The sequence below is a fragment of the Nerophis lumbriciformis genome, linkage group LG10 (genome assembly GCF_033978685.3).
Source record: "Nerophis lumbriciformis linkage group LG10, RoL_Nlum_v2.1, whole genome shotgun sequence".
NCBI lineage: Eukaryota > Metazoa > Chordata > Actinopteri > Syngnathiformes > Syngnathidae > Nerophis > Nerophis lumbriciformis.
Window position 1 is genome coordinate 42,120,187 of NC_084557.2, and position 24,248 is coordinate 42,144,434.

At 36.1% G+C, this 24,248-nt stretch overlaps 1 protein-coding gene across 1 annotated transcript in view; it reads left to right on the forward strand.

Moving 5' to 3' along the window:
* The window catches only part of LOC133612300 (A disintegrin and metalloproteinase with thrombospondin motifs 20), a 516,880-nt gene that overhangs the window by 373,984 nt on the left and 118,648 nt on the right, over positions 1–24,248 (forward strand). Inside the window, exon 25 of the mRNA XM_061969586.2 lies at positions 20,653–20,817. Within this exon, the coding sequence (XP_061825570.2) occupies positions 20,653–20,817 (165 nt within the window). The remainder of the gene's footprint in view (positions 1–20,652; positions 20,818–24,248) is intronic.

The following is a 24,248-nucleotide window of genomic DNA, read 5'->3' on the forward strand; positions in this document are numbered from 1 at the left end:
CAGTGAAATTAATACACCGCCGTATGCTTAAAATGGCCAAAATATGTAAATATTACATGTTTTTACAAATAACTACAACATATATATACAAATCCCGTTTCCATATGAGTTGGGAAATTGTGTTAGATGTAAATATAAACGGAATACAATGATTTGCAAATAATGTTCAACCCATATTCAGTTGAATATGCTACAAAGACAACATATTTGATGTTCAAACTGATAAACGTTTTTTTTTTTTTGCAAACAATCATTAACTTTAGAATTTGATGCCAGCAACACGTGACAAAGAAGTTGGGAAAGGTGGCAATTAATACTGATAAAGTTGAGGAATGCTCATCAAACACTTATTTGGAACATCCCACAGGTGAACAGGCAAATTGGGAACAGGTGGGTGCCATGATTGGGTATAAAAGTAGATTCCATGAAATGCTCAGTCATTCACAAACAAGGGTGGGGCGAGGGTCACCACTTTGTCAACAAATGCGTGAGCAAATTGTTGAACAGTTTAAGAAAAACCTTTCTCAACCAGCTATTGCAAGGAATTTAGGGATTTCACCATCTACGGTCCATAATATCATCAAAGGGTTCAGAGAATCTGGAGAAATCACTGCACGTAAGCAGCTAAGCCTGTGACCTTCGATCCCTCAGGCTGTACTGCATCAACAAGCGACATCAGTGTGTAAAGGATATCACCACATGGGCTCAGGAACACTTCAGAAACCCACTGTCAGTAACTACAGTTGGTCGCTACATCTGTAAGTGCAAGTTAAAACTCTCCTATGCAAGGCGAAAACCGTTTATCAACAACACCCAGAAACGCCGTCGGCTTCGCTGGGCCTGAGCTCATCTAAGATGGACTGATACAAAGTGGAAAAGTGTTCTGTGGTCTGACAAGTCCACATTTCAAATTGTTTTTGGAAACTGTGGACGTCGTGTCCTCCGGACCAAAGAGGAAAAGAACCATCCGGATTGTTATAGGCGCAAAGTTGAAAAGCCAGCATCTGTGATGGTATGGGGGTGTATTAGTGCCCAAGACATGGGTAACTTACACATCTGTGAAGGCGCCATTAATGCTGAAAGGTACATACAGGTTTTGGAGCAACATATGTTGCCATCCAAGCAACGTTATCATGGACGCCCCTGCTTATTTCAGCAAGACAATGCCAAGCCACGTGTTACATCAACGTGGCTTCATAGTAAAAGAGTGCGGGTACTAGACTGGCCCGAACTGTATCCCATTGAAAATGTGTGGCGCATTATGAAGCCTAAAATACCATAACGGAGACCTCCGGACTGTTGAACAACTTAAGCTGTACATCAAGCAAGAATGGGAAAGAATTCCACCTGAGAAGCTTAAAAAATGTGTCTCCTCAGTTCCCAAACGTTTACTGAGTGTTGTTAAAAGGAAAGGCCATGTAACACAGTGGTGAACATGCCCTTTCCCAACTACTTTGGCACGTGTTGCAGCCATGAAATTCTAAGTTAATTATTATTTGTTTACGAGTTTGAACATCAAATATCTTGTTTTTGTAGTGTATTCAATTGAATATGGGTTGAAAACGATTTGCAAATCATTGTATTCCGTTTATATTTACATCTAACACAATTTCCCAACTCATATGGAAACGGGGTTTGTATATACAGTACATACAGCCTGTAAATAAAACATTCTTGGAGATTTTTTATTAAAGTGCTTTATAGGCGGAATAGAGCAAATCTCATTACTTCCAGTGTTAGCTACCTCATACTTGCCGTTCATTACAAATAAGAATACACAAAATTCCCCCAAAAGTGCTGTCCTCCTTTAAGGTACAATACTGTTTTTCAAAGTAGTTTACATCTCAGTATTTTTGCACTATCAGCCATGTATAGAGTAGAATTACAGTATTAGTATCAACATAGTTGACTTCAATTAACATTTGTCCTCTCTGGAATGGCTTATTTCAGTTTAAACACTCCCCGTTTCAGATGTTTTCAATTTGATACGTCGCCGTGTTATTGATTGCAAATGAAAGCCACATTTTGGTCTGAATGCAAGTCCTCTCTTTGAGAGATTGAAACGTGTCCGTCAAATTCAAAACAGCACGTGTGGTCCGACCAATACGCAACACACAGAATCGTGCAAGGCTGATACGAGAAGGCTAGTAATGTTACTTTTGTGAGCCGCAGCCATTTGATTGCATTAGCTATGCGTGCCCTCAGTCATTTTTTTACTGTGATGGGATGTCAACACACTGGAGGGTTCAATTGTGGGGCAAGAGCACCCATTGGGAGAAAGCACCACAACTACACTACCAGTGGGTACTTTATTAGGTACACAAGCAGAAATGCTATTTTCAAGGCTATTTTATTGGAGTTATTTAGCTTGTGCAAGCATATTGAATTCAATGCAATTTGTTGATTTTGAAAAATAATAAAATGCAAGGCTGGATTGAGGGGGTTTAAAGACTGGGAACTCGACCAACAAAAATACTGAGGACCTTCTATTGAATAATCAAACACAGCGGTGCGTGGTGGTCTTAATTCGCCTCTGGGAAAGAAAGACCATTTTTCTTATTATTATCAAACCAAATAGAATGGGTTGGGGAATCAATAAACGGTTTGTTTTTTATTATTGGCATCTTTGAAGTTTTCCCGAAGTGCACATTGTTGGACTTTAAAGCATTACAACTAAAAAAGAGTATGTATTTTTTTAATTAGTTCCAAGGAACATACAGCCAGAACAAGTATTTTTATTACAACATATATTCTCAAGGGACAAGACTACAGAAAGCAAAATTGGATATACCTTAAAGGGGAACATTATCACCAGACCTTTGTAAGCGTCAATATATACCTTGATGTTGCAGAAAAAAGATCATATATTTTTTTTAACCGATTTCCGAACTCTAAATGGGTGAATTTTGGCGAATTAAACGCCTTTCTAATATTCGCTCTTGGAGCGATGACGTCACATCGGGAAGCAATCCGCCATTTTCTCAAACACCGAGTCAAATCAGCTCTGTTATTTTCCGTTTTTTCGACTGTTTTCCGTACCTTGGAGACATCATGCCTCGTCGGTGTGTTGTCGGAGGGTGTAACAACACGAACAGGGACGGATTCAAGTTGCACCAGTGGCCCAAAGATGCGAAAGTGGCAAGAAATTGGACGTTTGTTCCGCACATTTTACCGACGAAAGCTATGCTACGACAGAGATGGCATAGAAGAATATCGACCCTAGCTTCCCTGGCCTGCTGACATCAACTCCAAAACTGGACAGATCAGCTTTCAGGAAAAGAGAGCGGATGAGGGTATGTCTACAGAATATATTAATTGATGAAAATTGGGCTGTCTGCACTCTCAAAGTGCATGTTGTTGCCAAATGTATTTCATATGCTGTAAACCTAGTTCATAGTTGTTAGTTTCCTTTAATGCCAAACAAACACATACCAATCGTTGGTTAGAAGGCGATCGCCGAATTCGTCCTCGCTTTCTCCCGTGTCGCTGGCTGTCGTGTCGTTTTCGTCGGTTTCGCTTGCATACGGTTCAAACCGATATGGCTCAGTAGCTTCAGTTTCTTCTTCAATTTCGTTTTCGCTACCTGCCTCCACACTACAACCATCCGTTTCAATACATGCGTAATCTGTTGAATCGCTTAAGCCGCTGAAATCCGAGTCTGAATCCGAGCTAATGTCGCTATAGCTTGCTGTTCTTTCCGCCATGTTTGTTTGTGTTGGCTTCACTATGTGACGTCACAGGAAAATGGACGGGTGTATATAACGATGGTTAAAATCAGGCACTTTGAAGCTTTTTTTAGGGATATTGCGTGATGGGTAAAATTTTGAAAAAAACTTCGAAAAATATAATAAGCCACTGGGAACTGATTTTTAATGGTTTTAACAATTCTGAAATTGTGATAATGTTCCCCTTTAAGATACTTTAGAGCAGTGTTTTTCAACCTTTTTTGAGCCAAGGCACAATTTTTGCGTTGAAAAAATCCGGAAGCACACCACCAGCAGAAATCATTAAAAAACGAAACTCAGTTGACAGTAAAAAGTTGCTGTCAGCAATTGTTGGATAATATTAATCATAGATTTTATTTGTAAAAAGCACTTTGTATTGAGCAAACAACCTCAAAGTGCTACCGTGTATTAAAAAATTTAAATTGAAAAGGGGGCGGTACCTCTGGATTGGCAGACCGGGGTGGTGGTTCCTCTCTTTAAGAAGGGGAACCGGAGGGTGTGTTCCAACTATCGTGGGATCACACTCCTCAGCCTTCCCGGTAAGGTCTATTCAGGTGTACTGGAGAGGAGGCTACGCCGGATAGTCGAACCTCGGATTCAGGAGGAACAGTGTGGTTTTCGTCCTGGTCGTGGAACTGTGGACCAGCTCTATACTCTCGGCAGGGTCCTTGAGGGTGCATGGGAGTTTGCCCAACCAGTCTACATGTGCTTTGTGGACTTGGAGAAGGCATTCGACCGTGTCCCTCGGGAAGTCCTGTGGGGAGTGCTCAGAGAGTATGGGGTATCGGACTGTCTTATTGTGGCGGTTCGCTCCCTGTATAATCAGTGCCAGAGCTTGGTCCGCATTGCCGGCAGTAAGTCGGACACGTTTCCAGTGAGGGTTGGACTCCGCCAAGGCTGCCCTTTGTCACCGATTCTGTTCATAACCTTTATGGACAGAATTTCTAGACGCAGTCAGGGCGTTGAGGGGATCTGGTTTGGTGGCTGCAGGATTAGGTCCCTGCTATTTGCAGATGATGTGGTCCTGATGGCTTCCTCCGGCCAAGATCTTCAGCTCTCACTGGATCGGTTCGCAGCCGAGTGTGAAGCGACTGGGATGGGAATCAGCACCTCCAAGTCCGAGTCCATGGTTCTCTCCCGGAAAAGGGTGGAGTGCCATCTCCGGGTTGGGGAGGAGATCTTGCCCCAAGTGGAGGAGTTCAAGTACCTCGGAGTCTTGTTCACGAGTGGGGGAAGAGTGGATCGTGAGATCGACAGGCGGATCGGTGCGGCGTCTTCTGTAATGTGGACGCTGTATCGATCCGTTGTGGTGAAGAAGGAGCTGAGCCGGAAGGCAAAGCTCTCGATTTACCGGTCGATCTACGTTCCCATCCTCACCTATGGTCATGAGCTTTGGGTCATGATCGAAAGGACAAGATCACGGGTACAAGCGGCCGAAATGAGTTTCCTCCGCCGAGTGGCTGGGCTCTCCCTTAGCGATAGGGTGAGAAGCTCTGTCATTCGGGGGGAGCTCAAAGTAAAGCCGCTGCTCCTCCACATCGAGAGGAGCCAGATGAGGTGGTTCGGGCATCTGGTCAGGATGCCACCCGAACGCCTCCCTAGGAAGGTGTTTCGGGCACGTCCGACCGGTAGGAGGCCACGGGGAAGACCCAGGACACGCTGGGAAGACTATCTCTCCCGGCTGGCCTGGGAACGCCTCGGGATCCCCCGGGAGGAGCTGGACGAAGTGGCTGGGGAGAGGGAAGTCTGGGCTTCCCTGCTTAAGCTGCTGCCCCCGCGACCCGACCTCGGATAAGCGGAAGAAGATGGATGGATGGATGGAAAAAATAAAAAGATAATACAAATAAAAACTAGAACAACCTAATAGCTAGAACTAGTACGCATATACTGTATCTAAAAATAAAAAGCTTTTTTAAAATCATCCACAGTCTTTGGTGCCCTCAGGTGGTCAGGGAGAGCGTTCCACAGACTGGGAGCGGCGGAGCAGAAAGCCCGGTCTTCCATTGTTCGTAGCTTTGTCCTCGGAGGTTGGAGGTTGAGGATATGACTTTAAACCATAACCAAGCATGCATTAATCCAGCTCTTGTCTCAAAGTAGGTGTACTGTCACCACCTGTCACATCACGCCGTGACTTATTTGGAGTTTTTCGCTTTTTTCCTGTGTGTGGTGTTTTAGTTCCTGTCTTGCGGTCCTATTTTGGTGGCTTTTTCTCTTTTTTTGGTATTTTCCTGTAGCGGTTTCATGTCTTCCTTTGAGCGATATTTCCCCGCATCTACTTTGTTTTAGCCATCAAGAATATTCCAGTTGTTTTTATCCTTCTTTGTGTTGATCGTCACGTCATGTTCGGTTGTACACTGTGGACGCCGTCTTTGCACCGCAGTAAGTCTTTGCTGTCGTCCAGCATTCTGTTTTTGTTTACTTTGTCGCCAGTTCGGTTTTAGTTTCGTTCTGCATAGCCTTCCCTAAGCTTCAATGCCTTTTCTTACTCGCCTTTTGTTTATTTTTGGTTTAAGCATTAGACACAATTTTACCTGCGCACTGCCTCCCGCTGTTTCCGACATCTACAAAGCAATTGGCACCGGCTGCCACCTACTGATATGGAAGAGTATTACACGGTTACTCTGCCGAGCTCTAGACAACACCGACACTCAACAACAACACATCATTTGCAGACTACAATTACTGGTTCGCAAAAAATATTTTTCAACCAAATAGGTGAAATTAGACAATCTCCCACGGCACACCAGACTGTATCTCACCCGCGGCACTCAAGGCCCGGGGGCCATATCTGGCCCGCCACATCATTTTATGTGGCCCGCGAACGCCTGGAAATAGTATGTTAATTAAATGGCTTATCTTTTCTTCCTAAATTTATAATACATACATTTAATGCATGCAAATACATATCAGGCGGACGGACGGGGAAGGGGGTGGGTGGGGGTAAGGAACAGTGTCATTTGGCCTGTCGCCACCATCACGTCTCCATCTCATCGCTGCCACCACAGCCTGAGGGGGGGGGGCAATAGACAACAGACTGTGGTGAAGTAGGCCGACTTCGTCGCATGAAGAAGCCTACAATTTTTGGTCGTGTTTTCCGCTCCGTATGCTGAATGGCAATATACGATATATATCTCCATATTTTTTTCCGTAAAGTAAAAACAAAACACAAAACAGTCCTTGTTACCTGAGATACTAAGTATGTCATTATTATGACTTAGTAAGTCAATATTTTGATTAATTAATTTACTAAGTCAAAATACTGACAAAATAAAGACTTACTAGGGCAGGGGTCGGCAACCCAAAATGTTGAAAGAGCCATATAGGACCAAAAATACAAAAACAAATCTGTCTGGAGCCGCAAAAAATTTAATCCATATTACATACAGATAGTGTGTCATGAGATATAAATTGAATTAAGAGGACTTAAAGGAAACTAAATGAGCTAAAATATAGCTACAAATGAGGCATAATGATGCAATATGTACATACAGCTAGCCTAAATAGCATGTTAGCATCGATTAGCTTGCAGTCATGCAGTGACCAAATATGTCTGATTAGCACTCCACACAAGTCAATAACATCAACAAAACTCACCTTTGTGTATTCACACACACGTTTGGTGGACAAAATGAGACAGAAAAAAAAGTGGCATAAAACACTTCCTCGAAAGTCGGAGAAAGTTGTACATGTAAACAAACTAAGGTGAGTTCAAGGACCGCCAAAATTAGTAGGACAAAACGGCGCTCGCAAAATACTCGAATCAGTGAAGCATGTTTAATATAAACAGTGTGCTTTATAACAATTAGGAAGGTTTGTGTCATGTTTCTCCTCCTACAGAAACCATATTAACACAAAAAATATATTTTTTCCACCTCATCTTTTTCCATTTTTCATACATTTTTGAAAAAGCTCCAGAGAGCCACTAGGGCGGCGCCAAAGAGCCGCATGTGGCTCTCGAGCCGCGGGTTGCCGACCCCCGTACTAGGGGTACGGCGTGGCGGATTGGGGGAGTGGACGTGCCGGCAACCTGAGGGTTCATGGTTCGATCCCCACCTTCTACCGGCCTCGTCGCGTCCGTTGTGTACTTGGGCGGGACGCTTCGCCCTTGCTCCTGATGGGTCGTGGTTGGGGCCTAACATGGCGGCTCCCGCCATCAGTGTGTGAATGTGGAAATAGTGTCAAAGCGCCTTGAGTACCTTGAAGGTCGAAAAACGCTATACAAGTATAACCCATTTACCATTTACCATATCTTTTAAACTTTAATTGTCATGTCTGTGTGATCATGTTTTGTTTTAGTCATGTTCGGTTTTGTTTTTGGACTTTTTGTGCACTTTTGTTTTGTTTTGTCACCATAGCAACCACTAATCATGTCTATAGTATTTAAGTTCATTGTTTTCAGTTTGTCGCTCTGGCGACATCTCACATTTATGCTCTGTACATTCCTGACACTTGTTTTCATGTCCATCCTTCATGCTGCTACTTTTGTCCAAGCCAAGTAAGTTTTTGTTTATTAATACTATAGTCTTTTGGTTTCATAGTTTGTTCTCCGCCACTGTGCGCGCTTTTCGTTTGTACTTTTTTTTTGATATATTAAATAAATCATGTACTCACATTCCCGTCTCGCCCGAGCCAACTTTCCGTTGCATTCCGGAAAAGCAAACACCCAGGACCAAATCATGACATTAATATTATCTAATAATGTAACAAAATATCATGTTGTCATACATTCCAAAAATGTTTTGGTTAAAATGAAGATAACTAGTTAATAAATGCTTGACTAATGATTTCAAATAGGTTATCCACCAAATTGTACACTTTAAAACTTACAATAGACTTTCCGGTAAACTTTTGATGACCGAGGTCCAAGTTTTTTTTTTGCTGTAAAAATAGAGATGTCCGATAATGGCTTTTTGCCGATATCCGATATTCCGATATTGTCCAACTCTTTAATTACCGATACCGATATCAACCGATATATGCAGTCGTGGAATTAACACATTATTATGCCTAATTTGGACAACCAGGTATGGTGAAGATAAGGTACTTTTTAAAAAAAAATTATAAAATAAGATAAATAAATTAAAACAATTTTCTTGAATTAAAAATAAAGTAAAACAATATAAAAACAGTTACATATAAACTAGTAATTAATGAAAATGAGTAAAATTAACTGTTAAAGGTTAGTACTATTAGTGGACCAGCAGCACGCACAATCATGTGTGCTTACGGACTGTATCCCTTGCAGACTGTATTGATATATATTGATATATAATGTAGGAACCAGAATATTAATAACAGAAAGAAACAACCCTTTTGTGTGAATGAGTGTAAATGGGGGGGGGGGGTTTGGGTTGGTGCACTAATTGTAAGTGTATCTTGTGTTTTTTATGTTGATTTAATAAAAAAAAAATAAAACAACAAAAAATAAAACAATACCGATAATAAAAAAACGATACCGATAATTTCCGAAATTACATTTTAACGCATTTATCGACATCCCTATGTAAAAATAACTTTGGTATACCGTATTTTTCGGACTATAAGTCGCAGTTTTTTTCATAGTTTGGCCGGGCTCCAGTGCGACTTATATATGTTTTTTTCCTTTTTTATTATGCATTTTCAGCAGGTGCGACTTATACTCCGAAAAATACGGTAGTTTTTGCTTATAAAGTACTACACTATAAAAACAACCATAGATTTTACGGTGAAAAACTGGCAGATCCGTTGAGTTTTACCGTAAAAAGTAGTGGTAATGTGTTTCCATTCCTTTTACATTAATGGAATGAAAAAACAAAAACTCTAACCACAAGGCCTGCTCAGTGCCCTTGTGATTGGAGTGTCTGCCCTGAGATCGGTAGGTTGTGAGTTCAAACCCCAGCCGAGTCATACCAAAGACTATAAAAATGGGAGCCATTACCTCCCTCCTTGGCACTCAGCATCAAGGGTTGGAATTGGGGGTTAAATCACCAAATGATTCCCGGGCGCGGCCACGGTTGCTGCTCACTGCTCCCCTGTGGGGATGGGTCAAATGCAGAGGATAATTTCACCGCACTGAGTGTGTGGGTGACAATCATTGGCACTTTAACTTTTAACTTTTTTAATACGCTTTGGGGAAACAAACACACATTTTACGGTAAAATTCTAGCAACTGAGCTGGCAGTTTTTATACAGGAATTTTTATTTTATTTTATTTGTATTTTTTTTACAGTGTACATAAAGAAATATAATAATGAATTGCACAGGCAATTGTGTGTGTACGTGTCTGTGTGTGTATATATATATATATATATATATATATATATATAAATATTAGGGCTGTGAATCTTTGGGTGTCCCACGATTCGATTCAATATCGATTCTTGGGGTCACGATTTGATTCAAAATAAAAAAAAAATTTCAATTCAACACGATTCTCGATTCAAAAACAATTTTTTCCCGATGCAAAAGAATTCTCTATTCATTCAATACATAGGATTTCAGCAGGATCTACCCCAGTCTGCTGACATACAAGCAGAGTAGTAGATTTTTGTAAAAAGCTTTTATAATTGTAAAGGACAATGTTTTATCAACTGATTGCAATAATGTAAATTTGTTTTAACTATTAAATGAACCAAAAATATGACTTATTTTATCTTTGTGAAAATATTGGACACAGTGTGTTGTCAAGCTTATGAGATGCGATGCAAGTGTAAGCCACTGTGACACTATTGTTCTTTTTTTCTTTTTTATAAATGTCTAATAATAATGTCAATGAGGGCTTTTAATCACTGCTATGTTGAAATTGTAACTAATATTGATACTGTTGTTGATAATATTCATTTTTGTTTCACTACTTTTGGTTTGTCCTGTTGTGTGTTTGTGTCTCCTCTCAATTGCTCTGTTTATTGCAGTTCTGAGTGTTGCTGGGTCGGGTTTGGTTTTGGAATTGGATTGCATTGTTATGGTATTGCTGTGTATTGTTTTGTTGGATTGATTAATTTAAAAAAAATAAAAATAAAAAATTACAAAAAAAATAAAATTATAATAATCGATTTTTTAAAAATGAGAATCGATTTGTTCTCACACCCCTATACATATACCCGTACATACATACATACATACATATATATATATATATATATATATATATATATATATATATATATATATATATATATATATATATATATATATATATATATATATATGTATGTATGTATGTATGTATGTATATATATATGTATGTATATATATATATATATGTATATATATATATATATATATGTATGTATATATATATATATATATATATATATGTATGTATATGAATGAATGAATGAAATAAGTTTATTTCGGTCATATAATCAACCATCAACCATTAACCATTTTGTGTGACCAGTTTAAAAGTACAGACTATACATATACAGTATAACAATCATACACATTTACACACAAAAGGAAAAGAAAAGAAAAGAAAAAGCATGACCGAAAAAGGAATAGGCTGAAGCCAAAGCTTATATTTGCCTATCCTATACCTTCACTGAAAATAAGATTACCTGGAACATCAATGTTAAAGAAAAAAAAAAAAATCAATGGGATGAAAGTAATTGTTACTATATTTTATAATTTTCAATTATCTCACCTTTCAATGTTTTCTTAAACCTTAACAAATAAGTACATGTCTTCAACTCATCACTGAGCTTATTCCACCATTTAACTCCTAAAACTGAAATACATTTGTATTTAATATTCGTTCTTGCTTTACCTATTTCAAAAATCAATACCCCCCGTAAATTATGGGTTTCTCCTCTTAATTGAAATAACCTAAGAATACAAGCTGGAAGGCTGTTGTTCTTTACTCGAAACATAATTTCCATTGTTTTTAAAAACACAATATCTGAAAATTTTAACACATTAGAACTTATAAATAATGGATTGGTATGTTCATAGTAGCACGCTTTGTGTATTATTCTAATTACCCTTTTTTTAAGTTTAATTATTGGGTCTATGTTTGTTCTATAAACATTTCCCCAAACTTCAACACAATATGTTAAATATGGAAAAATAAAAGAATAATATAACATATGCAGACATTTCTTATTCAGCATGTGTTTTACTTTATAAAGAATGGCAATAGATTTGGATATTGTTGCCTTTATATATTCAATATGCGGTTTCCAACATAATTTATGATCAATTATTATTCCCAAGAATTTAGTTTCATATACTCTATCAATTTCCACTTGATTTAATTTTAGTTTTACTTCACGATTTGTTCTTGCACCACTAAACACCATAAATTTAGTTTTCTTATCATTTAATGATAACTTATTGATATCAAACCATTTTTTTAGCTGAATCAACTCAACCTCTATTACCCTCAATACTTCCTTCAAGTCTTCTCCTGAACAATATACATTTGTATCATCTGCAAACATAATAAATTTCAATTTATTAGATACTGAACAAATATCATTTAAATATAGTATAAATAACTTAGGTCCCAATACCGAGCCTTGTGGAACCCCACAAGTTACTCTTCTTGGCTGTGATTTAGTCTAATTGATTTCCACATATTGAGATCTATTACTTAAATAACTACTTAACCACTCTTGTGAAACACCTCTTATGCCATAGTTTTCCAATTTTTGCAGAAGTAAGGAATGATCGATTGTGTCAAAAGCTTTACATAAATCAATAAATACTCCAACGGTGTGTTGCTTTTTTTCTATTGCTGTAGCTATGTTTTCTACAAAGTCCATCACTGCTAGGGATGTAGATCGATTACTCCTGAACCCATACTGATGGTCATTCAGTAGCTCATGTTTGTCAATGAACTTATCAAGTCTATTTACAAATAATTTCTCAAGAATTTTTGCAAATTGAGGTAGTAGAGACACAGGTCTATAATTTGAGACCATATGTTTATCACCATTTTTATAAATCGGAATAACTTTAGCAATTTTCATTTTGTCAGGAAAAGTTCCAGTTGATAAAGATGTATTACATATATAAGTAAACGGCTTCAGGACACAATCCATCACTTCTTTAATAAGTGACATATCCATGTTGTTACCATCGACAGATTTTTTGTTTTTAAACTTTCTTACCACTTCTAACACATCACTTTCACAAACTCCGCCAAGAAACATTGAATTTTTAATGTTAGATACACGCCTTAACTTTTTCTCATCATTCATATTAAACTTAATATTTTTTGCCAAATTTGGGCCAACATTCACAAAAAATGTATTGAATTCCTCAGCTATTTCTTCTATATTTTCAATAATTGAGTTGTCATCTTTTACCAGATAAGCTGTAAAATCCTTTTTGCTAGATTTTTTAATCATAGTATTAAGCACATCCCAGGTTTCAATAATGTTATTTTTATGTTTATGCAGCAATTGTTCATAATAGTTTTTTTGTTGCAGCCTCATGATACATGTCAATCTGTTTTTATACTTTTTATATTTGTCCTCACTTTCCTTTGTTCGATGCTTAATAAATTCCTTGTAAAGCCTTTTTTTTTTTTTTACAGGCTTTTACTAAACCCCTTGTTATCCATAGTTTCTCCCTCTTTTTAGTATTTTGCTTATATTCTCTTAATGGACAATGACGGTCATAAAGTGTCAGAAACATATCCAGGAATGTATCGTATGCTTCATTAGTATCCTCCACAAAAACATTTTGCCAATCCTGATTTAAAAGATCTGCCTTGAATGCCTTAACTGCTTCTGGTGATTTTATTCTAACAAAGTTATTTATTTGTCTTTTTGTTTGTAAGTTTTGCTCCTTGTTCATTTGGATCACTGTAAAGACAGGCAAGTGATCACTTACATCAGTCACCAAGAGTCCACTTTTTCTATTCCCATCAAATACATTTATAAAAATATTGTCAATCAGTGTTAAGCTGTCCTTTGTTATTCTGCTAGGTTTTACAATTAGTGGAAAGAAACTCAAGCTAAACATAAGATTAACAAAATCAGTAGTTTTCATGTGATCATTAAATTTCATCAAATCAATGTTGAAGTCACCACAAATCAAGATCACCTTATCATTAAGTCTTTCATATAACTCAAACATTTTCTTATTAAATTGATCAATGCATGATCCTGGAGTTCTATAAATACAACTAATGAATATGTTTTTGGATCTTTCAACACTGATTTCAATAGTTACACATTCCATCATATTGTCAATAGCAGTTGTCATGTCAGCAATCAGCCTACATTTGAGAGAGGACATCACAAACAATACAACACCTCCTCCCCTTTTGTTCATCCCGTTTTGCCAAAACATTTCATATCCCTCTAACCCATCCAGTAATTCCTTACTATCACTCAACCAAGTCTCTGAAATTGCTATTACGGTAAACCTTTGCTGTATTTGTTTAAGATACTCTTTAATTTTGGAAAAGTTACTGTAAAGACTCCTGCTGTTGAAATGAATCACAGAAAAGCCTTCCATTTTAACATTTGAATTAAACTGTTCTTCAGTATAATACTCACTGTCCACATTAGAGTCCTGATAGAAGTGAATATCTGGGTCAATGTTATTTTCTAACTCATAGCATTTATGATCATGAAAGTCAAAAGACTTGAATTTTGTGCAGCTCATTTGTTCTTCCGTCATGTTGGTTGTCCACACTGTTTCTCTGCACACAGTACATAGCCAACAAGGAACTTTTCCCCACTATTCCACTTGTTTATCATTATCATCTTTTTCATTTATATTGTTCAAGTTCCTTCATGTCTCTGACCACTAATACCCTTGCTTGTTCTGGTGGACCATTCAATCTGATCATTACTTTACAGTTCCTTGTCCATGTGTCCTGAATTCGCTTTCCCTTTTTCAAGATCCTGGCTTGTCTTGCAATTTCTGCGTTTCTCTTTGTGAGGTGCTCATTTACATACACTCCAGTGCCTTTCAAATTTTTTCCCAGCTTAAGCATTTCAATTTTATGTTTTCTACTCACAAAACGGATGATGATGTTGGATCTGTTGTTTTGTTTCAGTGGAATGGTGTGGCATGCAGCTATACTTGAACTGCATACAGGAATTCCTTTGTTATTGAAGAAGTTGATGACTTGCTGCTCAAGCGTGTGCAGTTCACCTCTTGGTGCACCTTCTCCCTCCTTGTCACCTGCTGTGATCCGAGCATAGGAGCGGTGGCTTGTCTCAAGCCCAGAAATCACCAGGTCATCCATCCTGGAGTACTGCTCTAGATCGTCCACTCTTCTTTCAAGCTCTTCAATCTTCTTGTCTTTGTCTTTGATTATTGCCTTCAGCTGCTTAATTTCATCAATTAAGTCCAGAAGGCCCTTTTGCTCTTTTGCTACTTTGCTCAGTTCCTCTGACATGAAATTCAGAGACTTTTTCACCTCTTCCATTTCTTCTGCCAACTTCTTAGTTGCCATTCTTTAGAGAGGAAAAGTACTTTTAGAATCCAGTTGATCTTTCAAAAACTTTCTGATTCCAGGCAATCCAGTATTGATGGCTTGTCAGTGCATTGAAGCACATGTCATCAAAAAGTCTCCAACAAGTCCAAAATCACAAAAATGATCCGGCAGTTCAATGTTTATCTTCCTTATAAACATGAAGATGTTGCTCTGCTGGATGGATGTCAACTTATATTCAAGATTTTTCATGAATTGTTGGAGCTGTATGACTCAGTGCATCTAGCCAGCAGCCATCTTGGATTCAACATAATTTAATGAATATATATATGTATGTATATATATATATATATATATATATATATATATATATATATATATATATATATATATATATATATATATATATATATATATATATATATCTATGTATGTATATATATATATATGTATATATATATATATATATATATATATATATATATATATGTGTATATATATATATATAAATATATGTATGTATGTATATATATGTATGTATATATATATATAGGTATATATATATATGTATGTATATATATATATATGTATATATATAAATATATATGTATGTATATATATATATGTATGTATATATATATATATGTATGTATGTGTATATATATATTTATATGTATGTATATACACACACAGACACGTACACACACAATTGCCTGTGCAATTCATTATTATATTTCTTTATGTACACTTAAAAAAGAAAAAATGTTCCTGTATAAAAACTGCCAGCTCAGTTGCTCGAATTTTACCGTAAAATTTGTGGGTTTTTCTCAAAGCGTATTAAACAAGTTAATAGTTAAAGTATATAAAACATATTACATATTGTTATGAAGGTGTCCATTATTACATCATATATATATATACTTGCAATGTGAATATAAAACATATTACATGTTGTTATGAAGGTGTCTGTTACTACGTTATGTATATACTTGCAGTGTATGTATTTACTACATATTGTTATAATAATAATAATAATAACTGGTATTTATATAGCGCTTTTCTAAGTACCCAAAGTCGCCTTTACATGTAGAACCCATCAATCATTCACACCTGGTGGTGGTAAGCTACTTTCATAGCCACAGCTGCCCTGGGGTAGACTGACGGAAGCGTGGCTGCAATTTGCGCCAACGGCCCCTCCGACCACCACCTCATTCAATTCACCGGTGTGAGTGGCACCGGGGGCAAAGGGTGAAGTGTCCCGCCCAAGGACACAACGGCAGCGATTTTTGGATGGTAAGAGGCGGGGAGCGAACCTGCAACCCTCAGGTTTCTGGCACGGTTGCTCTACCCACTACGCCATGCCGCCCCTAATGAAGGTGTCTGTTACTACATGATATATATATATACTTGCAGTGTGTATATTGTACATATAACATATTGTTATGAAGGTGTCTGTTACTACATTATATATATATACTTACAGTGTGTATATTGTACATATTACATATTGTTATGAAGGTGTCTGTTACTACATTATATATATACTTACAGTGTGTATATTGTACATATTACATATTGTTATGAAGGTGTCTGTTACTACGTTATGTATATACTTGCAGTGTATGTATTTACTACATATTGTTATGAAGGTGTCTGTTACTACATGATATGTATATATATATATACTTGCAGTGTGTATATTGTACATATTACATATTGTTATGGAGGTGTCTGTTACTACATTATATATATATACTTACAGTGTGTATATTGTACATATTACATATTGTTATGAAGGTGTCTGTTACTACATTATATATATACTTACAGTGTGTATATTGTACATATTACATATTGTTATGAAGGTGTCTGTTACTACATTATATATATACTTGCAGTGTGTATATTGTACATATTACATATTGTTATGAAGGTGTCTGTTACTACATTATATATATACTTGCAGTGTATGGATTATACATATTACATATTGTTATGAAGGTGTTTGTTACTACATGAGATATATATACTTGCAGTGTGTATATTGTACATATTACATATTGTTATGGAGGTGTCTGTTACTACATTATATATATACTTGCAGTTTGTATATAAAACATATTACATATTGTTATGAAGGTGTCTGTTACTACATTATATATATACTTGCAGTGTGTATATTGTACATATTACATATTGTTATGAAGGTGTCTGTTACTACATTATATATATACTTGCAGTGTGTATATTGTACATATTACATATTGTTATGGAGGTGTCTGTTACTGCATTATATATATATATACTTACAGTGTGTATATTGTACATATTACATATTGTTATGAAGGTGTCTGTTACTACATTATATATATACTTACAGTGTGTATATTGTACATATTACATATTGTTATGAAGGTGTCTGTTACTACATTATATATATACTTGCAGTGTGTATATTGTACATATTACATATTGTTATGAAGGTGTCTGTTACTACATTATATATATACTTGCAGTGTATGGATTGTACATATTACATATTGTTATGAAGGTGTTTGTTACTACATGATATATATATACTTGCAGTGTGTATATTGTACATATTACATATTGTTATGGAGGTGTCTGTTACTACATTATATACAGTGTTGGGACTAACGCGTTACAAAGTAACGCGTTACTGTAACGCCGTTAGTTTCGGCGGTAACTAGTAATCTAACGCATTATTTTTTTATATTCAGTAACTCAGTTACCGTTACTACATGATGCGTTACTGCGTTATTTTACGTTACTTTTTATGTAGTATAAAGTGTGTTTTATCGGAGGGCTGCTGTGTCATCGTTCTGATTCTTCTTGTGTCACAAGCCGGAGAAGAGAGAGAGACATGCGCTCTGTGTGTGAGTGTGAGTGTGAGTGTGAGTGTGAGTGTGGGGAGGGAGGAGAGGGGGGCGTGTCTGATCATGGCGGAGCCAGAAGTCGAGTTTGCTAACATGGAGATATTTTCACTACTTTTCTTTTGTCGAGCACAAAGAAAATAACAATTTAGTTAAATGTAAATTGTGCTTTGGATCAAAGATCCCATCTACTGCCCAAAACAGCAATTCAAATCTGCTGAAACAAGCTACATAGCAACATGCTTCGACGAAGCTAGTAAAGAGAGACAGAGACTCCAATGACACTTCACCATGTAAGGATTAACTCTGCCTCTGCTCATCTTTCAGAACTGAAGGTACACACACTCTGTCAATCAATGTTCCCTCTAATTGTTCATGTGTGTGAGCAAACGCAAAAACTCCCTGAGCATTGAGTGGAGCCCATGTGAGCAACATCAGACGTGCACACTGTGGCTACACCAGCAGCACACCTGTCCCAAACCTGACTAAATAAGTTCAATCTCCATCCATCCATCCATTTTCTACCGCTTGTCCCTTTCGGGGTCGCTGGAGCCTATCTCAGCTGCATTCGGGCGGAAGGCTGGGTACACCCTGGACAAGTCCCCACCCATCGCAGGGCCAACACAGATAGACAGACAACATTCTCTTATTATTAGAATCAAATGACAGCAGTCATTTCCATGAGGTTATTTTCTAATATAAGTGTTTAGGCCCACTTACAATGACAATAACAACAAATATTGTTTTTCATGAAGTGTGTACTTGTATTGTTTGTCTGGGTGGAGGTCCTGCTTTGGAAATAGTTTGTACCCCTTTCAGACATTGCATTTAGTTCCCATTAAAACATTCACATGTTGCACAGTGAGATGTAAGCAGGGGATCATGTGTACATTCCTGCAACTTCCTGTTTGTAAAAAATATATTTTTATTAGTATGTATTTAATATATTAACAGCATTTAATGATTAATATTTATAAATTAAGATTCCTAATAAATGACACTAGAATAGGCACACATTTGATTGGTAAATCATAGAGTAACGACCTGGAATTACACTTTATGTGTGGTGTTGGAGTTGTCCGACTTTTTGTGTGGCTGTAAACGCATCACTGGCTAAGTGCCATATGTGCATGTGTTGGCGCAAGTGAGAAAGAGCGAGCGGCTGCTGTTGATATAACAGTGATGTGTTTATGGCCGAGAATAAAGAGTTTTGCTCAGTAAAGTGATGGATGGAATTCATGTCCTCAAAGCGTCTCGACAGACGTATTATTATATTTGAACAATGATGACGAAAATGGTTTTCTCTGTCGTGTCCGTGTCGTGTCGAAAATTGTTATGCGCTTATTTTTTTATTTGATTTTGTGCGTGGCATAGATTTGTCGTGCGCAGAGGACGCTTGAGCAGTGCGCAATTGCACAGGCGCGCTCCTTAGAGGGAACGTTGCTGTCAATTCATTATATACTCTTTCATTTTAGACTTCTAGAGTGTTTGATTATCACATCACTCTAAATGTATAGACTATAAAGTTCACAAACATAAAGAGGGATGCTAGTGGGCCAGGCCAATCTTTCCTTATCTCTAAACTAAAACTGGGGAAATGTGTAGAGTGTTCTGGGCTTCAGACATGATTTTGTGTCAGAATTTCTTGAGGAAAAAATGCCTGGTTAGGCTTTGTGTATGTAGTGTGTGCCTTTCTTTCTTTACAGCTATGCTGTTATTATGCTGTTTGTTACTTATGTATGTTATGTTGCAGCTATTTAAAATAGTTTTGTCAATTTGTTCTGGCCAGAAACAAATTGGCCTTTGTAACATATCTTTGTCTTTGTGTGTTGTATGTCGACCACATTGCTTAGCAGAGTTCAGTGATACAAATGTATGTCAAGTTGATCAACAGATTGTATTATTCTCCAGTGCAATAACAGTACTGAAATAAAGGCTAAAAGGGCATTAATTGGAGCTTTAAAAAAAAAAGAAGTAACTAAATAGTTACTTTTCACAGTAACGCATTACTTTTTGGTGTAAGTAACTGAGTTAGTAACTGAGTTACTTTTGAAATGAAGTAACTAGTAACTATAACTAGTTACTGTTTTTCAGTAACTAACCCAACACTGATTATATATATAATTGCAGTGTGTATATTGTACAAATTACATATTGTTATGAAGGTGTCTGTTACTACATTATATATATATATATACTTGCAATGTGTGTATAAAACATTGATGGAGGGTTTTGAAGTTGTTTTAGAGACTTTGAAGGCTACAACGGTGACTCCTATAAGCCGCATCTTGCAAGCGTTTATCATCTTTAAAATCCTAATTAAAAAAAGACGTGTGTGTTGTTGTCTCTCATAATGGTTGTGAACATTCCCAAAAAAGTGCGGACTGGAAGCAAGAATCCAGAATGTGTAGTTCTGGTAAAAGACGATGAAGGCAGTGCTAAAAACCAAGGTGCTCATACAGATGTCCACTGTGAGGTTCACTCACTTGTGTTGACTCATTTTCAGTGGATAGTAAAACTATATAAGCTGTACACTGACTACTCTAAAGTATATCCAAGTTTACTGTCAGTAGTTCCCTGAGAAGACATAATAAAATCGAATGTTAAGGGTGTGCTCACTTTTTAAACAAAATACGTAACGACAAAATTGTTTTCACAGTGCTCTGCGACCTGCGGCAAAGGGAAGCGAGCGCGTTACGTCAGCTGCCGAGACGCCCAGGGAGGCGTGGCTGACGAGTCCTACTGCACCCACCTGCCCCGCCCGCCAGAGACCTCGGCTTGCTTCAGCCCCTGCGGCCAATGGCGCACCGGGGAGTGGTCTCCTGTAAGTGGCTTTCTGTGTCCAATCAGTGCAGATGTTTCGGCTATACAGAGATTTGCAGTAATCACTCCCAATGTTCCCATCATGTCTCGATGATGTCAAAAGTGTGTTTGTTTAACTGGTAGGGAGGATACTAACAAGATCTTTTCATCAGTCAGGATTCATGTGACATGGATTTCCCCTTTTACAATCAAATCACTGCCAATGGGGATGGCAACGTCCCATCCTCTTAAGTCCTTTAACTGACTGGGGATCAGCGCAGGGTGAAGTCCTAAAGTCAGCTTTTATGGGCTCCAATAATGGATGGATGACATTCGGGGCCACAACTGAGGGTTATGCTAGAATAGCGTAAGACATGTCAAACTAATATCATCAAAGTTTTTGTAAGTTTTTAAAGGGACACTGCACTTTCTTTTTAAATGTTGCCTATTGTTCACAATCATTATGAGAGACAAGAACACACACGTTATTTCGTTTTTAAAAAAAACTATTTTAAAGATTATAAAAACACTTGAAAGATGTGGCTAATGAGTTTAAAGTCTCTAAAACAACTTCAAAACCCTCCATCAACGTTTTATATACACACTGCAAGTATATATATAATGTAGTAACAGACACCTTCATAACAATATGTAATGTAATATACACACTGCAAGTATATATATATATATATATATATATATATATATATATATATATATATATATATATATATATATATATATATATATAATGTAGTAACATACACCTTCATAACAATATGTAATATGTTTTATGTACACACTGCAAGTATATATATAATGTAGTAACAGACACCTTCATAACAATATGTAATATGTATAATATACACACTGCAAGTATATATATATATATATATATATATGTATAATGTAGAAACAGACACCTTCATAACAATATATGTTTTATTTACTTACTGCAACTATATATATATATATATATATATATATATATATATATATATATATATATAAAATGTAGTAACAGACACCTTCATAACAATATGTAATATGTTTATATACACACTGCAACTATATATTTATATATACAATGCAGTAACAGACACCATAACAATATGTAACATGTTTTATATAAACACTGCAACTATATATATAATGTAGTAACAGACACCTTCATAACAATATGTAATATGTTTTATATACACACTGCAACTATATATATATAATGTAGTAACAGACACCTTCATAACAATATGTAATATGTTTTATATACACACTGCAACTATATATATAATGTAGTAACAGACGCCTTCATAACAATATGTAATATGTACAATATACCCACTGCAAGTATATATGTATATATAATGTAGTAACATACACCTTCATAACAATATATAATATGTTTTATATACACACTGCAAGTATATATATAATGTAGTAACAGACACCTTCATAACAATATGTAATATGTACAATATACACACTGCAACTATATATATAGTGTAGTAACAGACACCTTCATAACAATATGTAATATGTACAATATCACACTGCAAGTATATATATAATGTAGTAACTGAGACCTTCATAACAATATGTAATATGTACAATATACACACTGCAAGTATATATATATATATATATATATATATATATATATATATATATATATATATATATATATATATATATATATATATATATATATATATATAATGTAGTAACATATACCTTCATAACAATATGTAATGTTTTATATACACACTGCAAGTATATATATAATGTAGTAACAGGCACCTTCATAACAATATGTAATATGTACAATATACACACTGCAAGTATATATATAATGTAGTAACAGACACCTTCATAACAATATGTAATATGTTTTATACACACACTGCAAGTGTATATATATAATGTAGTAACAGACACCTTCATAACAATATGTAATATGTACAATATCACACTGCAAGTATATATATAATGTAGTAACTGAGACCTTCATAACAATATGTAATATGTACAATATACACACTGCAAGTATATATATATAATGTAGTAGCATATACCTTCATAACAATATGTAATGCTTTATATACACACTGCAAGTATATATATAATGTAGTAACAGACACCTTCATAACAATATGTAATATGTTTTATACACACACTGCAAGTGTATATATATAATGTAGTAACAGACACCTTCATAACAATATGTAATATGTACAATATCACACTGCAAGTATATATATAATGTAGTAACTGAGACCTTCATAACAATATGTAATATGTACAATATACACACTGCAAGTATATATATATAATGTAGTAGCATATACCTTCATAACAATATGTAATGCTTTATATACACACTGCAAGTATATATATAATGTAGTAACAGACACCTTCATAACAATATGTAATATGTACAATATCACACTGCAAGTATATATATAATGTAGTAACTGAGACCTTCATAACAATATGTAATATGTACAATATTCACACTGCAAGTATATATATATATATAATGTTGTAACATATACCTTCATAACAATATGTAATGTTTTATATACACACTGCAAGTATATATATAATGTAGTAACAGACACCTTCATAACAATATGTAATATGTACAATATACACACTGCAAGTATGTATATAATGTAGTAACAGACACCTTCATAACAATATGTAATATGTTTTATATACACACTGCAAGTATATATATAATGTAGTAACAGACACCTTCATAACAATATGTAATATGTTTTATAAACGCACCCTAAGTATATATATAATGTAGTAATAGACACCTTCATAACAATATGTAATATGTTTTATATACACACTGCAAGTATATATATATAATGTAGTATGACTTATACTTCTGAATATACTGCTGCTTAAAAAAGCGAGCACGAAGGAAGAGTGAGACGTTGGTGCAGACGGAAGGCGGTATATGGGGATTAAAGTGATTTTGAGGCTATAAATATGGAATTTGGAGACAAGCTATTTCGACATAAATGGATTGCAAATCAACAGGAAACGTCCCCGGCCAGCTGGACCGGACGAACAACTGTCCATCGAGTGAATCACTTTAATATTGACCATGATACACACAGCACATCATGTGTGTTAGTACAACTACAGTACATACACTGTCTGGCTAGTTGTGTACAAACAAAACATGAAATAATACTTTACAGATACTTTAATATGATTGTTCAACATTTTCACTCAGTACAGATTGCTGTTCTATCACAGTGTTGTGCATTACAAACTCAAACACACTTTGTGTTGTTGTAGAAGCTTGCATATCGCTTGCCGTAGTTAGCTTTTACGGCTAAGCATGCCGATGTGTTAAGGCTGGATACCGACGACGTATTGTTTGATTTATAGTTCTTCCAGGAGAGGTGGTGCCAGACTTGTAATTCTCTTCCAAAA